At 48.9% G+C, this 23,037-nt stretch overlaps 1 protein-coding gene across 1 annotated transcript in view; it reads right to left on the bottom strand.

Moving 5' to 3' along the window:
• ptpn4a (protein tyrosine phosphatase non-receptor type 4a) overlaps window positions 1-23,037 on the bottom strand; it is an 85,239-nt gene that overhangs the window by 45,598 nt on the left and 16,604 nt on the right. The window contains exon 2 of the mRNA XM_064326727.1: window positions 6,595-6,749. Coding sequence (XP_064182797.1) covers window positions 6,595-6,732 — 138 coding nt within the window. The 5' untranslated portion in view covers window positions 6,733-6,749. The remainder of the gene's footprint in view (window positions 1-6,594; window positions 6,750-23,037) is intronic.

Genomic DNA, 23,037 nt, shown 5'->3' with positions numbered 1-23,037 from the left:
GCGTGTGTCTGTGCGAGACGTATAAATAAAACGTATTATTCACAATAAAATCAGAAAAGCAACTCGAGAGCAGAAAGGAAAAGCAGCTTAAAGACCACGCGGCTGTGACTTTCTCTCACGGTCACACACAGAGGGGGATTTTTTTTAAAAAGACCTGAAATTAGATTTCTGAAAGGAAGTGTTTACACGGCACGGTTTCCCTCCCCGTTTCCTGTTCCCCTGTTAAAATGGCCGCTCCGGCGAGCCGCTGCCCCGGCCCGGCGCGGTTAGCGGGGCTAGCCGCCTGGAGCGGCCTGTCTGCGGAGCTGGAGGCCGGGGCGCTGCGGAGCCGGAGGCCGGGGCGCTGCGGAGCTTTTTATAACGCCGCCGTGCGTCCGGGGCGGCGAGCGGGAGCAGGCTTTGGGCATCGCGGCCGTGCGTTATTCACCGGCCACGCGCTCAGCGCACCGGCCCGCTCTGGCCCAGCGTCCGCCCGGGGGCGAGAGAGGCCTGGAGACAGAGGGAGGGAGAGAGGTGAGGGGAGAGAGGGACAGGTGTGGAGAGAGGGAGGGAGAGGTGTGGAGAGAGAGGGAGGGAGAGAGGTGAGGGGAGAGAGGGACAGGTGTGGAGAGAGGGAGAGAGAGGTGTGGAGAGAGAGGGAGAGACAAGTGGAGAAAGAGAGGGAGAGAGGGAGAGGGGTGAGGGGAGAGAGGGACAGGTGAGGAGAGAGGGAGGGAGAGGTGTGGAGAGAGAGGGAGGGAGAGGTGAGGGGAGAAAGAGTGAGAGGGAAAGGTGTGGAGAGAGGGAGAGAGAGGTGTGGAGAGAGAGGGAGAGACAAGTGGAGAAAGAGAGGGAGAGAGGGAGAGGTGAGGGGAGAGGGAGAGAGAGGGAAAGGTGTGGAGAGAGGGAGAGGTGTGGAGAGAGGGAGGTAGAAGCGTGGAGAGAGAGGGAGAGAAGGAGGGTGTGGAGAGAGAGGAAGGAGGAACATAGTCCTTCACTTTCAGACCCCGGGGGCACATATCTCATAGTTGGGGAGGGGGAAAATGAGCAGAAGAGGGAAAGGCGGGGATATGAGGCAGAAGGGCAGCACTCGTGCTGGATCCTGACTGACAGCTCTTCCAGCCCCGCCCCACCTCGCCCCACCCAACCCCACATGGACCAGCACTGCCACCAGCACCGGGCATTACTCCCATGACTGTGTCACTGGCGGAGTGGGATAAATAATGCAGCGGACATGAATAAAAACGCAACACCTCGTGTATGTATGAATAAATAAAGCGTCTGTGTGGAGTCAACCTGCTAAAGAAGACAGGCCTTTAAGTGAAAGGGGGAGGGGGGTGGGGCACGGCCCAGAGGCCTCCAGCAGCCAGCCAACCTGCCCCCCGGCTGATGTGGTGCTGGGGGGGAGGGGCGAGGCGCAGGCCGAGGTGGAGGGAGTGGTCCGGAATGCAGCCCCAGTGGGGACACAAGTCTTGACATTCAACTGAAGGAGTGTGGAGCCTATCTCTCTATCTCTCTCTCTCTCTCTCTCCCTCTCTCTATCTCTCTCACACTTTTACAGTCTCTCTATCTATCTCTCTCTCACTCATGCAGTCTATCTCTCACTCTCTCTCACCCCCTCTCTCCCTCTCTCTCTCTCTCGCTCTCTCTCTCTGTCCCTCACCCCCTCCCTTACTCGCTCTGTCTCTCTCTTTCTCTCTCTGGAATGTTTGAGGAAATGTCAGGGGACATGAAGCAGCGTGCAGTGCGCTGTGGAACTGTGTGTGTGTACACGCATACACACACACACACACACTGTCTCAAACACGCATGCTCATAAACACACACGTTCATAAACACGTACTCATAAACACCCACACGCACTCAAACATACACACACACCCAAACGCACGCACATGCCTATAAACATGTGCACACATGCATAAACACGCACACATTCGTAAACACACTCATAAATGCACAAACACATTCATAAACACCCACGCACACGCAAACACGCACACGCTCACAGTCATAAACACGCGCTAATGAACACATGCTAACACACACAAACATACGCACGCACTTACTCCCACCTTCATTCTGATTAGAAGGCAAACATCACACACACACAAGACACACACACACACACACACATGCTGAAACACGCCCATTCCCCACAGGCTTTTAGTGAAACTACTCAGGCAATAAGTCTTGCTCTAGATACACCGACAGCCTTCGTGCCTTGCCCGGGATTCAAACCCGCAGCACCACTCCTCCTGACACGGCAGGCCTATTTAATCTTCCCCTGGATTCTCCAGGGGGCCGCGGAGAAGGCCTGCGGAATCCTGAAAAGCAGTTTAACAGCCAGCCCGGGCCGGGCCCGACGCAGATCAGCCCACAACAAAGCCTGGCCGGGTCAGCCGGAGGTATTTATATTGTGTCTGCTGGGGCGAGGGTAACAAGAGCGCCCCGCGGAGGGGGGGCGAGGGGAGGGGGGGGGCCATCGAGCGTCTGTCCTAGTGCCCTGAATGCAGCTCTGCGTCCATATGGAGCAGTGAAACCCCCAAAGGGCCAGGAGGGGGGGTGAGCCTCTCGCCGCTGTTTGTGTGACCGACAGACCAAACTGTCCCCCGCTCATCAAAATATTTACAGTGACCTTCCCCCTCACGCCGCCGGGTTGACAAACACCGGCTCGATTTTCCGGCTCGTTCCGCCGCCCGGACCTCCCCGTCCGCCGCTCTCCTCTCCCCGAAACACATCGATCACGTCGGGACCTTCCTCCTGCATCTTCCGCTGGGCACTGCTCGTTACCGCCGCGTTCTTACAGTTAAATAGGTCACGGCGCAGCTCGGCTCTGCCCACAGCCCCCCCCCACCCCCTCCCCGCCCCCCGCCCCCCCAAACCCAAAAAAAGAGTTTATTGGACTCGTGTTAAGCCATGGTAGCCTTCCAGGAAACAGGCATAAAGTAAATCAGCTCTTGTGGGCGGAGCAAAGAAGCTGCCCGTCGTCTGCGCGGGATTAAACGCCCAGCCGCCCGCGGCTACATCCGAGCGCCTCCGCGCTCTCGACACTGCCCCCTACCAGGGGTAAGGAGAAGCTGTTACTCCGTGGAGCATTTAAACGTTTATGGAAAACTTATTTGTCAGTCCTTCGGCTTTTGGTAAACCGCTTAAAATTAATCTTTTCCTTAAAGGGGGTTGTTTTTTTTTGGGGGGGCTCTGCCGCTGCCAGAGCTAAGTCTGTCCGGAGCGTTAACGAGGGGCGGGCGGTTCCGGTCCTTTCCGCAGGAGGGGGGGACTCCGGCTGGAAGGACGGGGGGGCCTGACGGAAGCTTCTGGGCGGCGGAGGGAAGGCAGAAGGCAGAGCGGCGCTGTAGGGTGAGCTCCCTGAACAGAGCGGGGAGGGGCGGGGCGGGGCGGGGCGGACGGGCCGAGGGGGTCCGCGGCACGGCTGGCTTTTCCGACGGGAGGGCAGGACGTGCCCCCCCCCCGTGGGCTTAACTGCCCGTTTGTTACGCCAACACGCCCTCTCCGGGGCCCCAGACCGATATAAACACAAACAAGCTCACAAAGCAGCCGGCCTGCGCTGCTGCTCCAGGGCCTGACCAGCGTGACTCCCCAGCTGAGCTACGGGGCCTCAGAAAGATATCACATTTACAACACACAACAAATAAACACCGCACTGTTTATAACCGTGTGTGTTTGTGTGTGTGTGTGTGTGTGTGTGTGTGACAGAGAGTGTGTGTGTGTGCGTGTGTGTGTGTGTGTGTGTGTGTGTGTGACAGAGAGAGTGTGTGTGTGTGTGCGCGTGTGAGTGTGTGTGTGTGTGTGTGTGTGACAGAGAGTGTGTGTGTGTGTGTGTGTGTGTGTGTGAGTGTGAGTGTGAGTGTGCATGTTTCACCCAGGAGTGCCAGGGATTTTGGGCCTCATTAAAAGATCTCACATTGGATCCCACCACCCCAGAAAATCCTACGTTCTAATATTTTCCCAGGGCCCCTGTCAGTCAGGAATTGACCTACCTCCCCCCCCCCCCACCGTGTGGAGCCAGCTGGTTAACCAGTTTAAATGCTTCTTTAGAACTACTTGTGAGCTCAGTGCTAACTTGCAGCATTTCACCGTTCCAGAAACATGCACGTAAAACCAGTCGCTGCGATTGCCTTCCAAGTCGTCTAGGAGAACAGTGTTAAGCAAATAAATAAACATATCTTATGTGCTTAGGCGCGTACCCAAAACACCGTCGGTGTGGAAAGAACAAGCGATAAGAGAAAACAGAACTTTCCGCAGCTATGTCATGATTAAGGGCTCCTGATAAGCACCTAGAGCGGCGTGGGGTGTGCAGTGCACTCTTAAGACGCCTCGTGCCAGTACATACTTGAGCTCTCTGCTAGCCCCGGGAGAGACTTTTAACGCTGGAATGCCAGGCATTTAACCGTGAATAGACCGCGACGCCTCCGAGCTCTCCGGGGCTGTAAATGACAGGGGCGCTGGCGTCTAAAATTAACCCCCCTGTCCCCGCCCCCCAAAATCGCCTGGCTTCAAACCGCTTCTCCTCTCTTCTGACATCTTGTCGTCCACCGTTTTCCGGACGGGTCGGAGGGCCAGAGAGGAACAGCTTTTCCCTTTTCTGTACCGCGTACGAACGGGGCTGAGAGTCCTGTTCTCTACAGTCGGCACAGATGAGGCTGGTGTGTGACTCTCCTCTACAGTGTGGGAAAGGGCTAGTGCTGGTGTGTGACTCCTCTATGCAGTGTGTAAAAGGGTTGAGGCTGGTGTGTGACTCTCCTCTACAGTGTGTAAAGGGTTGAGGGTGGTGTGTGACTCTTCTCTACAGTGTGGGAAAGGGCTAGTGCTGGTGTGTGACTCCTCTATGCAGTGTGTAAAAGGGTTGAGGTGGTGTGTGACTCCTCTTCAGTGTGTAACAGGGTTGAGGGTGGTGTGTGACTCCTCTATGCAGTGTGTAACAGGGTTGAGGCTGGTGTGTGACTCCTCTATGCAGTGTGTAACAGGGTTGAGGGTGGTGTGTGACTCTCCTCTACAGTGTGTAAAAGGGTTGAGGCTGGTGTGTGACTCTCCTCTACAGTGTGTGAAAGGGCTAGTGCTGGTGTGTGACTCCTCTATGCAGTGTGTAACAGGGTTGAGGGTGGTGTGTGACTCCTCTATGCAGTGTGTAACAGGGTTGAGGGTGGTGTGTGACTCCTCTATGCAGTGTGTAACAGGGTTGAGGGTGGTGTGTGACTCGTCTCTACAGTGTGTAAAAGGGTTGAGGCTGGTGTGTGTCTTTTCTCTACAGTGTGTAAAAGGGTTGAGGCTGGTGTGTGACTCTTCTCTGCAGTGTGTAAAAGGGTTGAGGCTGGTGTGTGACTCTCCTCTACAGTGTGTGAAAGGGCTGAGGCTGGTGTGTGACTCCTCTATGCAGTGTGTAACAGGGTTGAGGCTGGTGTGTGACTCCTCTATGCAGTGTGTAACAGGGTTGAGGCTGGTGTGTGACTCCTCTATGCAGTGTGTAACAGGGTTGAGGCTGGTGTGTGACTCCTCTATGCAGTGTGTAAAAGGGTTGAGGCTGGTGTGTGACTCTCCTCTACAGTGTGTAAAAGGGTTGAGGCTGGTGTGTGACTCCTCTATGCAGTGTGTAAAAGGGTTGAGGCTGGTGTGTGACTCTCCTCTACAGTGTGTAAAAGGGTTGAGGCTGGTGTGTGACTCTCCTCTACAGTGTGTAAAAGGGTTGAGGCTGGTGTGTGACTCCTCTATGCAGTGTGTAACAGGGTTGAGGGTGGTGTGTGACTCCTCTCTATAGTGTGTAAAACGGTTGAGGCTGGTGTGTGACTCTTTACAGTGTGTAAAAGGGCTGAGGCAGTTGTGTGACTCCTCTTTGCAGTGTGTAAAAGGGTTAGGGAGAATTAGCAATATTTGGACTGGAATACAATAACAACAGGAAGCACTGAAGTCAATACCGTAAGAGAGGAGTTACCATAAAGTTACCGCAATTCTTCCCATGGCTGAATCTTCCTGAAAATGACCCTCTTACTATATTAAATGCACACACATATAGACTGTTTCACAGAGCCAGTTACACCACCAGCACAGCTGCTCCGGCATTGGACACTTTGACTTCTGCCTCATTTGTAAGGTTTTGTCCAGCTGTCTTGTTCTCTATTACTTTACAATAATCTTACTAACAACTTCTAATAAACTGTTCACAAAGAGCACCATACAATTGTTTGCAATAAAATAAATAGCAATAATGTATAATAAATATGAATGACTTCCCTGTGGAACACTTCACTTCACAATATAAGCACTTTCTCATCAGCGTTTTATGGTAATAATAATAATTTAATATAACACAAACCCAGTTATGTTATATTAAGTTAACCTCCTAAAAGTAATAAAAATCGAGAGAAAAGCTTCGAGCTTCAGACAAAAATGCTAATTTTGGACTATTTCGTAGGAACTTTTAGCTTTAAAAGAAAAGTTACAGAGTCATCTCTATTAAGAATTATTTACATTCTTATAAAAGACTATTTTGATATTTAATCTAATGTGCATCTTTCATTGTTGACAGGAAGCCAGGGGCTGAGGAAGCAGGGGCGGGGCTTCCCCGGAGAGGGGGCAGGGCTGGCTGGGGGTACTCACGTTAACTTTGAAGGCTTGAACAGTGTTGTCCAGCAGAAGTACGTTACAGACCACCTCTGTGTGCTGTCTGTCTCGTGCCAGCTCCGACGCTCGGACATTGTAGGATCTGCCAGCAGGCAATCGGAAGCGTGCGCTCATTACTGTCCACACAAAGTCTGCAGCAGATGGAGGGAGGGAGGGAGGGAGGGAGAGAGAGAGAGAGAGAATTATACAACATTCTAGAACATCATCCCCCTCCCTGCTTTCTTTCTATGCAAATTCCAACCAATGACAGACTGCCGATAAGGCTGCATCTTCCAATGGGAACCCCTCACACTTAATCTGATGAGAATGGTTATGAAATCTAGGCTGTTCTTCTGCAGAGGATTAAAAAAAAAACATTTGCAAGAAATCCACTGGAAAGGGTTTACTGCAGATTAACCAACTGGGTTTTACAGAGAAGATGGTATAAATTTTATATCAGATTGACTCTTGGACTCTTCTCTATCCACTTTAAAAATAGATTAATATTTCACATATGAAAATGCTAGGAAAAGCATCTGCTTTCAGCAAAATGAACAAAGAAACACATCAGTGTAGCAGAAAAAAACCCAAAACGAAACAGATGATAGCAGGAACTCAAATGCATGGTACTGTAATACTGAGCAGGGATTGATTGTAGTTTGTGGACTGATTGGGATTGAATGTATTCCTTTTCTTGCCATTAGCAACAAAGGAACAGTACCATAAATAAAGAAACAGGGTAATGACCATCGTGCACAGCCAGCTAATTCATGCATTCATCTTAACCCCTCAGGGGTAAAATAATGGTGTTCTACTACTAAACAGCTACATAACTAGCTAGTTCAATAAACATTAACAACATCACTTAACGAGACCACACAAAATCTGACGTGCCCATAATTTCAAAAAATGGTTCTGATTTTTTCCCCGAAATTTGCCAGCTTGAATGAGCTACTCATTGCAATTTCAAACAAATTTAAAGGCATAATATCCAAGATTTTTTATCCTTGCTGTGATCCTGGGTTTAGCTTCAAAGAAGTCTCCTCCTCCATCTTCAACCCCGCCCACAGACTACTGGTAAACTTCCCCCATCGGTTAGGCGGTCTTGTACGAACGAATCGCAAACGTGAGAAATAATGTGCAAATAATTTGAAAACTGGACATAACGGTAAAAAAACCCAACATCTGGCAACCCTAGCTGGATAGCTAGAGGGAATGTTACTTACAGGTCCAACAGTAAACAAGCCAACGTTGCTGCTCATCCCCACGTTGAACTTCAGCTGACACACCACCAAGGAAAAGCAATTCCAAGGTTAACTTCAGTTCTAGAATGAGCACTGCTTGCTTTTGTATCTGGGCCATTACAGCAACTAGCTAGCTAGCAACAAACACTTTGTTGAAATCTGATCCCAAACCTCAGGCTCTGCAGTCGCACACCCCTCGCCACACAGAAAACAGCATAACGCCCAGAAACGTCCCAAACACATTTTAGAATAGCAAATACAGGTAAAGGTGCACAATTTCAGGGAGAAAGTCCATAAACACAGAGATTGCCAGTGCATCATAGGTATGCCTTGGTTATTTTACGATATTTTCAAGGAATAAATCCCACCTTTGCCTTTAAAGTTCCTTGGTCTGAAAAGCAAATCAACACTAAAACCATAGACACTTCACATGGCAGATAACAGCCGTACCCTAGGTGACGCAATCACCAATTGCGCAATGGAGCCACTGGACACAGGTGGCAATGGCACAGTCCAGATTCGATCCGAGGCCATGAGGAAATATTACTGTTATATATTTTACTCAATAAGCTTCCTCTGCCAAGTCGTGCTACATTAAAACATTTGGGCAATGCCTGGCACCTGGTAAAAGAAATTCTAACATTCATTCACTTCAGTGTTCTGTAGTCCCAGTGCTACCTTCAACCAAAATGGTTTTACACAGAATATCACCTCCAGACTATTTGAATGAGTAGCCATGTACAGTTAGATGCAAACGTATTGGGACAGTTACACAATTTTGAATTTTGAAAGCAACTGGGTTTTAAAGAAAACAATGAATATGCAGTTAATATGTACCGTCAGCTTTGATTTAAGGAAATCTGCAACCATATTAGGTGACCTGTGAAGGAATTAAAGCCTTTTTAAACTTTTTATTCTCACCCCATTTTATGGGAGTAAAAGTAACTGAATTGGCTGTTGAACAGATTGAACAATTGTCAGGTTGAACAGTAACTGAACAACTAACTGGCTGTCAAACTGTCCAGAATGCAGGCATAGGTGTGTGAAAGACTACCATAAAGGGTACACCAGCATAACCTCATGGAGGGTTCACTGCAAGATACAAACCGCTGATACAGAATGGACCGGCTAGAGTTAGCTAAAAATACATTCAAAAAACTGTTGAGTTCTGGAATAAAGTCTTGTGGACGGATGAAACAAGGTGATGAAAGTGCAAAGAAAGAAAGGAATTTCTCATGATTCAAAGCAACAGCTCATCTGTGAAACATGGTGGAGGAAGAGTTAAGTCTTGGGCATGTACGGCTGTCACTGGAACTGGCTCACTTTTCTTCACTGATGCGACTGTTGACGGCAGCAGCAGGATTAATTCTGAAGTGGTCTGAAACGCCCAACCAAATGCTTCAAAACTATCGAGAGCTGATTCCGAATAGGAACTGGTTCCAAATTTCCAAGAACTGAGAATTTGTTAAGAAATAGCCTACTTGTTTCAAGTCCGCTCATCGAAGCCTGAAAATGTATTTTCAATGGCATTCGCGATTGAAATGCAAAGAATTTTAATCAGCTGCCAGGACCTGCTGTGCTTACGTCTACGTCTCTGATTACGTAATACCTATGCAGCAACGTGCCAGTAATGTACAGTACTAGGGCAGACCGGGGGAAAGGCATTTTAGTATGGCGGACCGGAGCAAATGCTCACAATTGTGGCTAAGTTTCACAAAAAGTACTGGTGTTACAGCAAATGGAAACCACCGTGTGAAAACAATTTCATGCAAGCGAGGAAGTACGTTGAACATGGCGAGGCAATTAATGCAGCGTTGGCTAAAGCATAAAGAATGCAGCATTTTCTATACCCCCAGTCCCAGTCATAATGCCCCAGAATCAGCTAATGCTAGTTTTACAGTATCAAACTCAGGTTAAAAAAATACATATATAGAACAGCGAACATCCTAATCATGCATGGTAAGATAGAGAATAGTTATAGGCCTACTCCATTTCTACTAGATGCAGGTTCACAGACATATTCCACCTCCCCTCCGATTCATCCCCAGAGCACTATCGAAACTGTATTTCGTTTGTAAATGTTTGTGTTCTGCATTCCCCGAAGCGAGAGGCCACCATTTATTTTTCTTGATTTAATTTGACTTTATTTTCACCAAAATGACAATTTACTCTTTATGCTAGCCTAAATCCGCTGAAAATAAAGGTGATGAGACATGCTAAAAGTATAGCATATTTACGCGAAACTGCCTAGTGTGATGTCCAGCAGTATGTTGGGATGTAACAGATAGCCTATGTGATGTAAAACAAGTGTTGCCGGAGGGTACACAAGCGGCATTTGAAACTGCAGATGGTCTATGACGCTGCTCGTCTAGAACCGCTGACACTGCCGCGCTGCGATTGGATGCAGCTGAGTGTCTCACCATTTTCATTATTTCCATTTTCCCCCATATTTAATCGCACTATCATTTATTTACTGAAATTAATTTAAGCTCTTGAATGTTTTATTTTTTTTCCCAGGCTGCTGTGTGTTCATTTGCACAAAGTAAAAGTTTAATGTGAAATTAATTGATGCAAGGCTTTTCATTATGGGGTGTAATGGTTTTTGCCATATTTTTCTCCTGATGATTTTCACATTTTACTGCAGTTAAATGAGAAACAATATCTCAGTACAAACTTGTGATATTGTGTATCGCAAAAACACAATGAAATGTAATAGCATCATATCGTGACCCAAGTACCAGAATAACATTGTATCATGAGATCCCTGATGATTCACCAGCCCCCTCACCCCGAGTTAATTTGCCCAAATACTTTTGCTCCACTAAAATGACGGGACGTCACTGTTCCAATACCTTCGTATTTGACTATACACTATTAATATTCAATGTAAATATGAGCTGCAGTCTCATTTTCCAGATCAGTTCTTCCCTGTCTCTTAGACACAACTTTGATCCAAAATGACAAAATATGATCTCCAACTTTTACAGCTATCAAACACACACACACACACACACACACACACACACATGCACACACACACACACACAAAAGGGGGCAGTAATTACTTCCTGAGGGACTGGAACTTAACATGCTCAAGTCAGTCCTGTTTCAGAAACAATTAGCTTCACTTGTCAGGTTCATAACTATAAGCCTGACTAACTTCTAATGAATTAAAATCTTGTGCAGGGGGAATCCACATGCAGGGAATTCAAAGCCTGAGCATTAGGAGGCTGTACTTTGGTAAATGATGAACAAACTGGCCATACTTGTCAGGCTTATATCTATCTACTATAACACACATTTGACCTGAAAAGACAGAAAGATTCCACAGCTAGTAAAGAATAAAGAAGGTCAGGTGTCCAATTAAGCCAAATGAGTCACTGCTGATTCATTATGTGAACTTGATCTATGGCCATGCCAACCACATCCTGGGTCGACAGCCAGCCATGCCAACCAAACATTGCATCACAGAGCCATGCCAACCAAGCACTGGGTCCACAGTCATGCTATCCAAATGATGGGTCGATGTGGGGCCCCCATCATGACAACCAAATGGTGGGTACACTATGCCAACCAAACACTTGGTCCAGATATGCCAACTAAACTCTTGGTCCAGAGCTATGCCAATCAAATGCTGGCTCAGCCATCCCAACCAAACTCCTGGTCCAGAACCATGCCAACTGCATGCTGGGACCACAGGCATATCAACCAAACACTGAGTACACGGTCACATGACCAACCATTTTGCGAAAATATGATAGTTTCCCCCAAAAATGAGGAAACACTGACCTGCCAGGCATTGTGGGTCAAATCAGGCAGTGCATCTCTGCTGTAACATGATACCATGTCCCTAGAAAGTGCTCAAAGGCATTACTGTGTTAAAACTACAAATAAATTAAATGACCTGAACATGAAACAAGCAAATCCCCAGAAGGTGTTCTCTACTAGAGCCGAAAAGAATTCTGTTTCACGTGTGTAGATGTACTGCTTGGATTAAAAAAAACATGACATGTAAATAGAATATGATCCCTTAATATTTTAGGATGGGAATACTACACCCCACCCCCACCTCTGTGAAGTATTCCTGGGGTGAATGTGGCCTTGAGAACACTCTCCAAAAAGCTCCTCACAGACCTCTCGAATGACTGAAGCCCAGTTCAGACCGAAGATTCGCAAGGCAACAAACTGCAACTGGCAACTCTTTGTAACTACGTAAAACACACCACGTGTGATGAGACAAGATGTATCACCTGCAACGGCAAGTACCGGCACCAGAAGTTCTGAGAGGGGTAATTTGTCGTGTCATGAATCTTTGGTCTGAACTGGACTTTAGTCAGTAAGACTGTGTGCGAGTGTCAAGTGTAATCTGGAAGGACAGCTGGCTTGGACCTAAGGGGTAACACCAGCCATATGACTAAATAGCCAACTCCACCCCCCCCCCCCACCAACTGTCCTTATGATGGGGGCACTTGGCAGAACCCCACCGGGGCAGGGTGGGACTAAAGCCTGAAAGGACCCACTGGGTCACTCCCTGAGCACTCCTGAGATGTCCACACGCCACCCCTCTAGCTCCAGCACTAGCTCTCCTGTAGCACTACAATTCCTGTAGGGTGGAACACAGGCCACAGCGGCACAGGAAACTGTGTTGGAAGACTGCGTGTGCTGAGCAGAGCGTGTGGGAGGCTAGCCGAGATATCAGAACGTTACAGAAGAACACCTCATCGCAGCCGCCTGTAACCGCTCCATAAGACACAGGCAGCTGGAACGCTCCAGAGAGAACGTTAGAGCAACCTGATTACAACGTCGGCAGAGCGATCAAAGACCGAAGTGCCGAGGCCCGTCACAGAGAATCCTGATGCCGGCTCTCCCAGCTCTGGACTTCGTGTTCTCTCCCAAAACTGTAAAGCAAAGCTCGCTCATCCCCCAGAATTCCTCCACAAGCACTTCAGAAGGTAAGAATGACAGAAGATTCTGCAAAGCCCCATGGGAAGCTCGGCGAACGGCAAACAACATGTGGAACCTGCGCAACAGATGGTCAATTATAGGTGTGCATGCACAACGCCGCTTATCGCTCTTAATCTTCAAGCTGACGATATCCGAAATAACATCAAGCACTCAAGGACAGCCAATGAAATTCACAGCATGACACTTGAGCAAATGGTTTCCCAAGTGACTAAAAAAAAAACTTCTGGCTTCAGTCTTTTGGTTTTCACGGTAACAATATTTCACAAAAATTACTGTCCAGTGCAATTTAGAAGATAATTTGCCAATGAAACGGCGCTAAGAAGTTTGAGCTTTATTGGAAGAGAACAGCAAGCGGTGATCCGCCAGAACTTCCCTTCATGTTCGAGCAGTCTTGGGAATGAGGAATCCGAGAAAAGCTTGGAGAGACTTGTTTAAGTAGAGGGGTCACATCTTCTGAGAGCATAATATAAAAAACAACAAACACCTGGAAGGGTCGTGCATTTCTCTGGAAGCATAAGCTCAATGGTAAAATTTTTCCCAAGGAGCATATGTGCTCCTACATCGAAAAAATGAGTAGCGCCCGAATGCATCCCAATTAGTAGATGTGCTCCTAAATAACTTTCTCCACTCATCATTTTTCACTCTAGGGAATCCTGGGTAGCACACTGTGGTGGGGCAGTGAATTGGGGTTTGGGAGAATAGATTTGGGTGTAGCGTTTGTTCTCTGACCTCTTTTCCCCAGGCAGAACCCACCAATTGTAGCGAGGGGTACGGGTGATAATCCCCCCACCCCCTCCTGGCCCGCCCGGCCCTGCTGTCTGTGAGCAGGGGGCTCTGTCAAAGTCACAGCAACGACAGGGTGACATCGGAGAGGGCCGGGCCGGGTGGGGTGGGAGGAGGTCTCCCGCCATTCGGCCGGGCAACGCGTCGCCACGGGAAGCAGCGGGCTGGAGCACTGCTCGCATTGGCCTCCGCTACGCCTCTCCAGTCCCGCCGAACACGCGCCGCTGTCCCCGCACGAGGGTCGCTGGCGCCCAGACCACGCCTCATAATCCATCACCTCAACCAAGCAGGTCATTTTAACGGAAAACGCTAGAACACTGGTTGGATGTAGGCCTACTTTGTGAATCTTCTGTACTGTGCTCGTTTCTGGTAGCCCAACACGGCAGGGTCCTGCAGATGGCCTTATTCGTGGAACAATGACTGCCATTGCACTTCTGTCGTCGAATAGTCTAAGCCAAGCGAGTTTAAGTCACTCGTGACCGTTTGTAGAATGACTACCACTTCTTAAAAGGCACAATGTGTGGGTAACCACAGAAAAGGATTACTGAGTCACATTAACTCTCTATGCAACTTCCAGTGTGCCTGCTTATTATATGGCTTTAAAGGACTAAACAATGGTTTCACAGGTCACACCCCCCCACCAAAAAAATAAATGCCACCATGATACCTTCTATCAAAAGAACAAAGAAAGGTCAGTGAGATTCACTTGATTAATTATGATATTTATCAGTTGGGCGACTGTGATATTTACCAGTTGGGCGACTGTGATATTTACCAGTTGGGTAAGTGTGATATTTTTATCAATTGTGTGATTGTCATATTTGCCAGTTGGGTAATCGTGATATTTATGCGCACTGTGTTCGCGCACCACTGTGGAGGGTGAAGACGGGTCAGGGCCTCAGATGAATACTCTCCCTCACGCGTACGGCGACACTCTCGGAAACTGTCGTCGTGACGACATCAAAGCCGGCGCGGGAACAGCCTCGGGCCCTGAGGGCTGGCACTGGGACTTCGCCAGGCTGTGTGTCGGGGTCGCCATGCTCGGCACACTCTGAGGTGCTACCGCCGCGTACTGCTCTCCCAGGTCCCCTGTGGGGTCTCCAGCTCGTACTGTGCCTTTTAGAGGCGGGGTCTCGTTCAGCCCCCCGCCCTGCCCGTCACTTCACACCGCCCAGCATTATGCTAATTTATTCTGCCTGATTTTAAATAGAGCATTCACCAAAGTCAAATAAATAAATAAAAGAAAAAAAGGCTTCGTGGACATCTTCTGCAGCCTTCCAAATTTTAAAATTGGGCCTGCAGTCATTCAGTTGTTTAAAAGTTCTGATTCGTCTCCGTTTGAGAGCTGCGCCACCTTAAAAAGCACAGACTTCATTTGGAATAGTTTTTTCTTTGGTTTATTTAGCTAAATGTTTTTGCTCACTGGACCTTACAGGAAAATGCCTAACTCACATCCGACCGGCCAGCGTGCCCAGGGGCCAGACTGAGGCTGTTCATAAAACCGCCGTTTTTCACACAAGACTTCTTTTCCAGGAACCCGGATTTAATGTATTCTGGACACACAAACGGTGCGCAAAGGTCAACACGGAACGCCAGTCGGAACGTCCGTGCGCACACGGCGTTCCGGACCCCGGCCGCTGCAACCTTTACGGGGAGATTTCCTGGGGTTGTGCTGCCAAACAGACGCAGGCTTGTTTCTCCTTTTCCCCCCACCCTTGCCCCTGGTAATTCAAACTGTTTTTAACCCAAGTTCATTTCTGGCAGCTATAAAGCTCTCCTGGTTAAAAAAAAAAAAAAAAAAATCTGTTCAACTAGGGCAGATTTTGTCAAATCTTGTTCTCTTAGCAGGCTATCAATTTAACATAACACTTTAAGATGTTAAGACTAATTATGCTCTCAGTAATTAAAAAAAATAACATATTGCATCACCAAAACCATTCACACCTTTTTATTCAAGGTGTTGGATCCACTCGAGGCTACATGAGACCCAACACATTGACTAAGCCACATGAGACCCAAAACACAGAACTGACACACAGACTAAGATGCATTAGGCCTGACACACAGACTTAGACACAGAGCCGACACACAGACTTAGACACACTAGACCCGACACACAGACTAAGACACACTAGACCTGACACACAGACTAAGACACACTAGACCTGACACACAGACTAAGACACACTAGACCCGACACACAGACTAAGACACACTAGACCCGACACACAGACTAAGACTCACTAGACCCGACACACAGACTAAGACACACTAGACCCGACACACAGACTAAGACACACTAGACCCGACACACAGACTAAGACACACTAGACCCGATACACAGACTTAAGACACAACTAGACCACTAGACCGACACACAGACTAAGACACACTAGACCCGACACACAGGCTAAGACACACTAGACCCGATACACAGACTAAGACTCACTAGACCCGAAACACAGACTAAGACACACTAGACCCGATACACAGACTAAGACTCACTAGAGCCGACACACAGACTAAGACACACTAGACCCGAAACACAGACTAAGACACACTAGACCCGAAACACAGACTAAGACTCACTAGACCCGAAACACAGACTAAGACACACTAGACCCGATACACAGACTAAGACACACTAGACTCGACACACAGACTAAGACACACTAGACCCGACACACAGACCCGACACACAGACTAAGACACACTAGACCCGACACACAGACCCGACACACAGACTAAGACACACTAGACCCGACACACAGACCCGACACACAGACTAAGACACACTAGACCCGACACACAGACTAAGACACACTAGACCCGACACACAGACTAAGACACACTAGACCGACACACAGACTCCGACACACAGACTAAGACACACTAGACCCGACACACAGACCCGACACACAGACTAAGACACACTAGACCCGACACACAGACCCGACACACAGACTAAGACACACTAGACCCGACACACAGACTAAGACACACTAGACCCGACACACAGACTAAGACACACTAGACCAGACACACAGACTCGACACACAGACTAAGACACACTAGACCCGACACACAGACTAAGACACACTAGACCCGACACACAGACTAAGACACACTAGACCCGACACACAGACTAAGACACACTAGTGCAGACACACTGAGTGAGATGAATTAGACCCAACACGTAGACCAAGACACAATAGACGGCTTTTCTCTGTTACGCCCAGGGAACGGTTTGGTGTGCTGTCCAATCAGCAGTCTGCAGGTCACGGCGATCACACAACACCCAGGGAAGGGCTCTCATGACCTCCTGATGGGGTCACCAAACAACAACACTCTGGTACAGAAAGACCCGCAGGGGGCTTCTATTTTTACTCTGATACTCTGACTGCACCCCCCCACACACACTCTCTCCCCCCACACACACACACACACACACACACACCAGCTGCTTGTGTCTCCTGCTTTGTGTGCGGTGCTTTCAGCCTGCCGGGCAGTCTGGAGCACCCCGGTCTCAGCTGACTGCTTCGCTGGAGGTGCACAGAGCTGCTGAGGGGCAGGGGAGATCGGGGCGTGGCGGGGTGGGGCGGGGCCGTGCATGTCCGCTGTACCATCAGCTGAGGCTACCACCCAGAGTGCTGTCCATCAGCATTCCAGAGAAGAGACAGACAGAGGGAGAGAGAGAGGGAGCAAACAGGCGAGAGAGAGAGAGAGACAGAGCGTGAGAGGGAGTCAAAATGAGAGATGGAGAGGGAGAGAGCATGAGAGAGAGAGACAGGAGACAGAGTGACAAAGATAGGAGAGGGAGAGAGACAAAAGGAGAGATGGAGACTCGGAGCGTAAAAGAGAGAGAAGAGACGACGACAGCCACGGAGAGACAAGCGAAAGGCAAAAACAGGGAGGGAGGCGAGGAACAAAAGCGAGGGAGCGAGCAGCAGCGCGGAGCGAAGCGAGGGAAGGGATGAAAGGGAGAGGAAGTGGGCGAGAGGACACCGGCGGCTTCGCCAGCGCTCCTCGCTCCTCCGAGCTCGGCCCCGCCCCGCCCTGCCGGTTACGTAATGCGAATGCGCTCCCCTCGTTCTCCTCAGATACGCAGGGGACGGCGCAACGACGCGCGCTAATCCTGCAGCGGCACGAAACGCGTCGCTAAGCGCTTCGGCTCGGCCAGGACTCGTCCTACGGAAGATTACACCGCTGGACCAAAGCGCATCCACGTTCTACAGCAGCGTACTGCCCCTTTAACTGAAACGGAACACTCCTGTTCATTTTTCTGAAGGGGGGGGGGGGGGTGGATACTTTAAAATAATCAAGTAAATGCTATATGGGGCTAACAATTCGGCATAAAAATGAACGCCATCCACATCGTCCCACCAAGAGACCCGGGAGCCATCTTTGTAAGATACGAGCGCTGGTTATGTAACCTCATGAACACTTAGGATTTAAGAAAATAAACATCTTTTCCCTGACAGGAGTTCAAGAGAAGCCAGAAGGTACCTTTTATTAAAAGGCACACACCCAAGAGCGGTTCCTGTTTTCTGCAACAGGTTGAGGGTTACAGTATCCCTGAGCTGATCTACGGTGCCCGAGTGACCGCACCCCAGCAAATCTGGACAGAGGCGGATGTTTCACTGCACTGTAGCAGCGCTGTGATGAGTAGCCTACATCACACAGGTTCAGGCTCAACAAACGCCAGTAGGTCCAGAGACCCTTTGCCCTCACAGAGAGCATGTCTTTCATTACCATTTTAGCCATTCGCTAAGTCTGCCGTGGCTTCAGCTGGAAAGCTGTCATGCTGACGAGGCCTCACAGTGAAGTTTGGTGCTCGTTTGCTGTGATCCCTTGGCTTCAAATGTTTCGTTCCAGATTAACATTGTCAGATTTCGACGTGGGCATGCAAAATTGACAGCACGTATTTTGCACTGAACAGTGGTTTCAACGAGCTTTTCAAAATCATTGCACGTGCGGCACTCTTTTGTAAGCTGGCCATCTTTTCAACCGGAGATAAAGTGAATGAAAACAAGCCCTGCCCAGCCCCTCTTAGTAACATTCAGTGATCTTTTATTTTGAATGGTTTGAGAACTCAAAAAAGAAAAAACGACTTCCGATTAATTTAACATTCGACACGCGTGCTCGCGACTGACAATCGACAAACTGTTCACACCCCTAACCCGCATGACCTGTCAGAACACGCGTGTGTCGGATCAACCGCGCCGGCGAACGCAGGCGAAGGCAGAGCAAAGATAGCCTCGCTCGTGAACATCGAACGTCGAAGGGATCTGACATCTCCCCCAAAATCCTGCTCCAACATCGCTGAACGACCGCCAGCAGCCGAGAGCCGGCTGCCAATCGATGGAAAGCGATTCTGTCGGGGGGCGGATCCCGTTTAACCCTTGGTCGTCGGCATGGGGACGCTGCCCTCTGCCTTGTACTGAAGTCTGTCTGTGTCAGTGCAAAAGGCAGTCGCAGCAGCATGGGGTCACGCTCAATGCGCATCCAGACGTTCTGAACTCTCCCCAACATTAATAGCTGCATAGCAAGCTAACAAAAAAGGATTCTTTAGTGTATAATGTGAACCTGGACAAACAGTTAAGTGAACCTGTGACAAAGAGTCAGCGAGGAAAAATTACAACTCGCAGTCAAAGCAAATTCAATGTGATCTACATATCACTTATTATCATGATACATTTTTGCTGCTCTTAACATAAGTTAGTTTTAGCGATCGCTAAATAAATAAAGTTCGTCGATGGAAATAAATAGGTTTGAATTGTGTGTCAAAGTTAAGGACACACTGAGTGGACCCAGAAGGCGCAGGGTTTCAGTCCATTCCAGCACTTAAGTGACTAATTTAAGTCACTGATTGGCCAAAGAGTCCACTCACCTGATCTCAAAGACCTAAACTGGCTGCTGTTTAGAAAATCAAACACCTGCAGACACTGCAGCCCTCCGGGATTGAGCTTGAGATCCCTGCAAGAAAATCAGTTTTTCTTTAACATTCCTACACAGGACAGAATTGGACGGTGAGCAATTTATTGAGCAGAGTTAACTTGAACTTCTTTAACGCCTGCGTTAGAGCCCTGTGTCAGAGCAACCACACAGCCCTGAAACAGAGCAGGTGTACAGCCCTGAAACAGAGCAACCACACAGCCCTGAAACAGAGAAGGTGTACAGCCCTGAGACGGAGCAACCATACAGCCCTGAAACAGAGCAACCACACAGCCCTGAAACAGAGCAACCACACAGCCCTGAAACAGAGCAGCTGTACAGCCCTGAGACGGAGCAACCATACAGCCCTGAAACAGAGCAACCATACAGCCCTGAAACAGAGCAGCTGTACAGCCCTGAAACAGAGCAGGTGTACAGCCCTGAAACAGAGCAACCATACAGCCCTGAAACAGAGCAGGTGTACAGCCCTGAAACAGAGCAACCATACAGCCCTGAAACAGAGCAGCTGTACAGCCCTGAAACAGAGCAACCACACAGCACGGTGGCAGAGCAGCCTTACAGCCCTGAAACAGAGCACCCGTACAGCACGGTGTCAGAGCAGCAGTACAGCCCTGAAACAGAGCAACTGTACAGCTCTGTGGCAGATCAGCCTTACAGCCCTGAAACAGAGCAGCCATACAGCCCTGAAATAGAGCAGCCATATAGCTCTGTGGAACAGCAGCCCGTGGCAGATCAGCAGTACAGCTCGTGGCAGAGCGGTGTAGAATTGGACATATGGCAGAAGGCGTTTCAGCCCAAGCCCTCAGAATTTTACAGCAGTTCATTCACGACGATGTGAGTCAGCTTAACTCATAGTATTCTCACTTAGGACTTTTCCAGAACTCTAAAGTGTGTCCCAGACGCAAGAAGCGACACTTGATGAAAAGAACGTTGTGCCAGCACAGTTTGTGGTACAGTGCATTCAAATGTGTCTGCAGAGATGCAGCTTTAGGAAGGCCAATGACAGAATGGCATTTAGGAGCCAAACTCCTGACTGGTACAAAATAGGCTATGTCTCCCATAATGTTTTCATGGTAATCAACCAATATGCTACAATTATTTTACTATATAAACTATCACTAAATGTCAATTGTCTGTAATTGTAACATTATGAATGGTTATTTCGAATGGTCCTTTTGATATAGCCAACAACCGTTCAGCCTACATAATGATGAATCATCCCATAAGGTTGTTACTCAAAATGCTTCCACTTCAAGAGGAACCAAGCAGGCTTTTTCACCTGAACGCAGAACTCCTTTGAGCCTGTTCTCCCCCCAGTTATCATGGGTAAACTGACACTGACAGAAATAAAATGACACAATATGCGTTTGTCTAGTACACGGTCCCACCACAGCACCATCGTGAGTCCACTCACTTGCTCATAATGGAAATAAATAGTCAAACACAATCACAAACACAAAGCCTTTGAAAAAGACCAACTTCCCCATTTTCCTTTCCAGACGTGTTACTCAGCTTGGAAATGGGAGGAAACGTGTTATTTTTATCGCACTCGACAGCCCCAGTCACAGATGAGAAAGCACATCACAGCTGCTCTCAATTAATATGAGCAAACCGTCCGTCCTGCACAATGGATCGCAACTCGACAGCTCGAAAACACTCCTGTTTACACGCTCCATTGTGACCAGAAAGAGCTGAAGCCACAGGACTTTTCTTTGGCCGTACAGCGTGTGTTGCGTGGGAGTTCACTGGCTGCACGGTGCGTGTTTGGAGGGAGTACGCTGGCTGTACAGTGTGGGGTCAGGCCATGAAATTAACTTCTTCACTTCACTTGCACGTTATCTAATAAACACAACCTGCCAATGGAGATGACGCAAAAAAAAAAAGGGCCAGGTTTGACCCCTGAACCAGGGCCAGTGAGGTCACACTTGGCAGGTGGCACATCTGGTTTCGGCTTTCATCATCCCTTTACCGCAAAAAGGATCGTTTATGAAACTGGATCCCGATGTTTCACATCCCCAGAAGGGTGGTTAGAACTTCCACCAAGCCGTCATGCGGGGCAAACGGCGGCGGTTTTGATGCGTGAGATTATTCTCCCCTTTCAGGGCAGCGGGCATCTCCGTAAGTAAAAACCTGCACAGTTCATATGGAGCGCCGTGGTCTCATATGGAGCGCCGTGGTGCCTGTGCCAGCTCACTGTGCCGGATAACAAAGACCCGGGAGGCCGCGAGCAAACTGCAAGTGATGCCATCTTGTCCTGTGTGGGTTTGTGTGTGTGTGTATGAGTGTTCACGAGTACTTGTGTGTGTGTGTGTGAGTGTGCGTGTGTGTGTGTGTGTGCGTGTGTATGAGTGTGTGTGTGTGCATGAGTGCGTGTGTGTGTGCATGTGTATGAGTGTGTGTGCGTGCGTATGAGTGTGTATGAGTGTGTGTGTGTGTGTGTGTGTGTGTGCATGAGTGCGTGTGTGTGTGTGTGCATGTGTGCGTGTGTGTGGTGTGTTATGTGTGTGTGTGTGCTGTGTGTGCGTGTGTGTGCGTGTGTATGAGTGTGTGTGTGTGTGCCTGTGTGTGCGTGTGTATGAGTGTGTGTGTGTGTGTGCTGTGTGTGCGTGTGTATGAGTGTGTGTGTATGAGTGTGTGTGTGTGTGTGTGTGGTGTGTGCATGATGTGTGTGTGTGCTGTGTTGGTGTGTGTGCGTGTTATGAGTGTGTGTGTGTGTGTGTGCTTGTGCGTGTGTATGAGTGTGTGTGTGTGTGTGTGTGTGGTGTGTATGAGTGTGTGTGTGTGTGTGTGTGTGCGTGTGCGTGTAAAGGCTGTTATTGTTCAGTTGCTGGAACACAATGCCAGAATGATGAGCTGCTAAGGGTCAGACTGGGTTACACACAGCAGGATCCTTTCATCAGCCGGTGGGGTGAGTCGATTCAGTGCTTGAAAGGTGAGAAACACAGTAAACTGGAGCGATGGACTGAAGTCAAGCGGAAGTCGAGTGAAAAGGACCGTGGCACAGGCGGGAGCGTGCGAAAGGAACTGACTAAGTACTGGAAGAAGGGCCTGGAGCCGGAGGAACCCGAGACGGGGTGTCTGAGCGGCTCTGTTGGGGAAGGGCGCTGAGCCTCACTGTGCAGGCACGGCAGCATCGAGCCCCAGGCCACGTCAAGGCAGACTGGGGAGTCTGAAGCATTTACCCCCACTCACTGCACACAGTAGTGCCACATTACTGAACCCGGCACATCAGTGGTGCAGCTACTGAACAGCACAGCTATAAATAAAAACAGGACACAGCGCACAGAGCAAGGAAATCTGCGATCAGTCACAGAAATCCCCCACCCACCAATCGCATGGCTACGTAGCTACTAGGCTTGTCACAATGCTACCATTTTGATAACAGGGTTATTATTGGTAATACCATTGACACCGGTATTACCAGTATCAAACTGATCATCTGTCTCAAACCGCTTTCATTTATTTTCCATGATTAACAAGTGTGCCAATGATC

The sequence above is a fragment of the Anguilla rostrata genome, chromosome 3 (genome assembly GCF_018555375.3).
Source record: "Anguilla rostrata isolate EN2019 chromosome 3, ASM1855537v3, whole genome shotgun sequence".
Taxonomy (NCBI): Eukaryota; Metazoa; Chordata; class Actinopteri; order Anguilliformes; family Anguillidae; genus Anguilla; species Anguilla rostrata.
The sequence above is the reverse complement of the archived record's forward strand: the minus strand, read 5'-3'. Positions and strand labels throughout refer to the sequence as shown.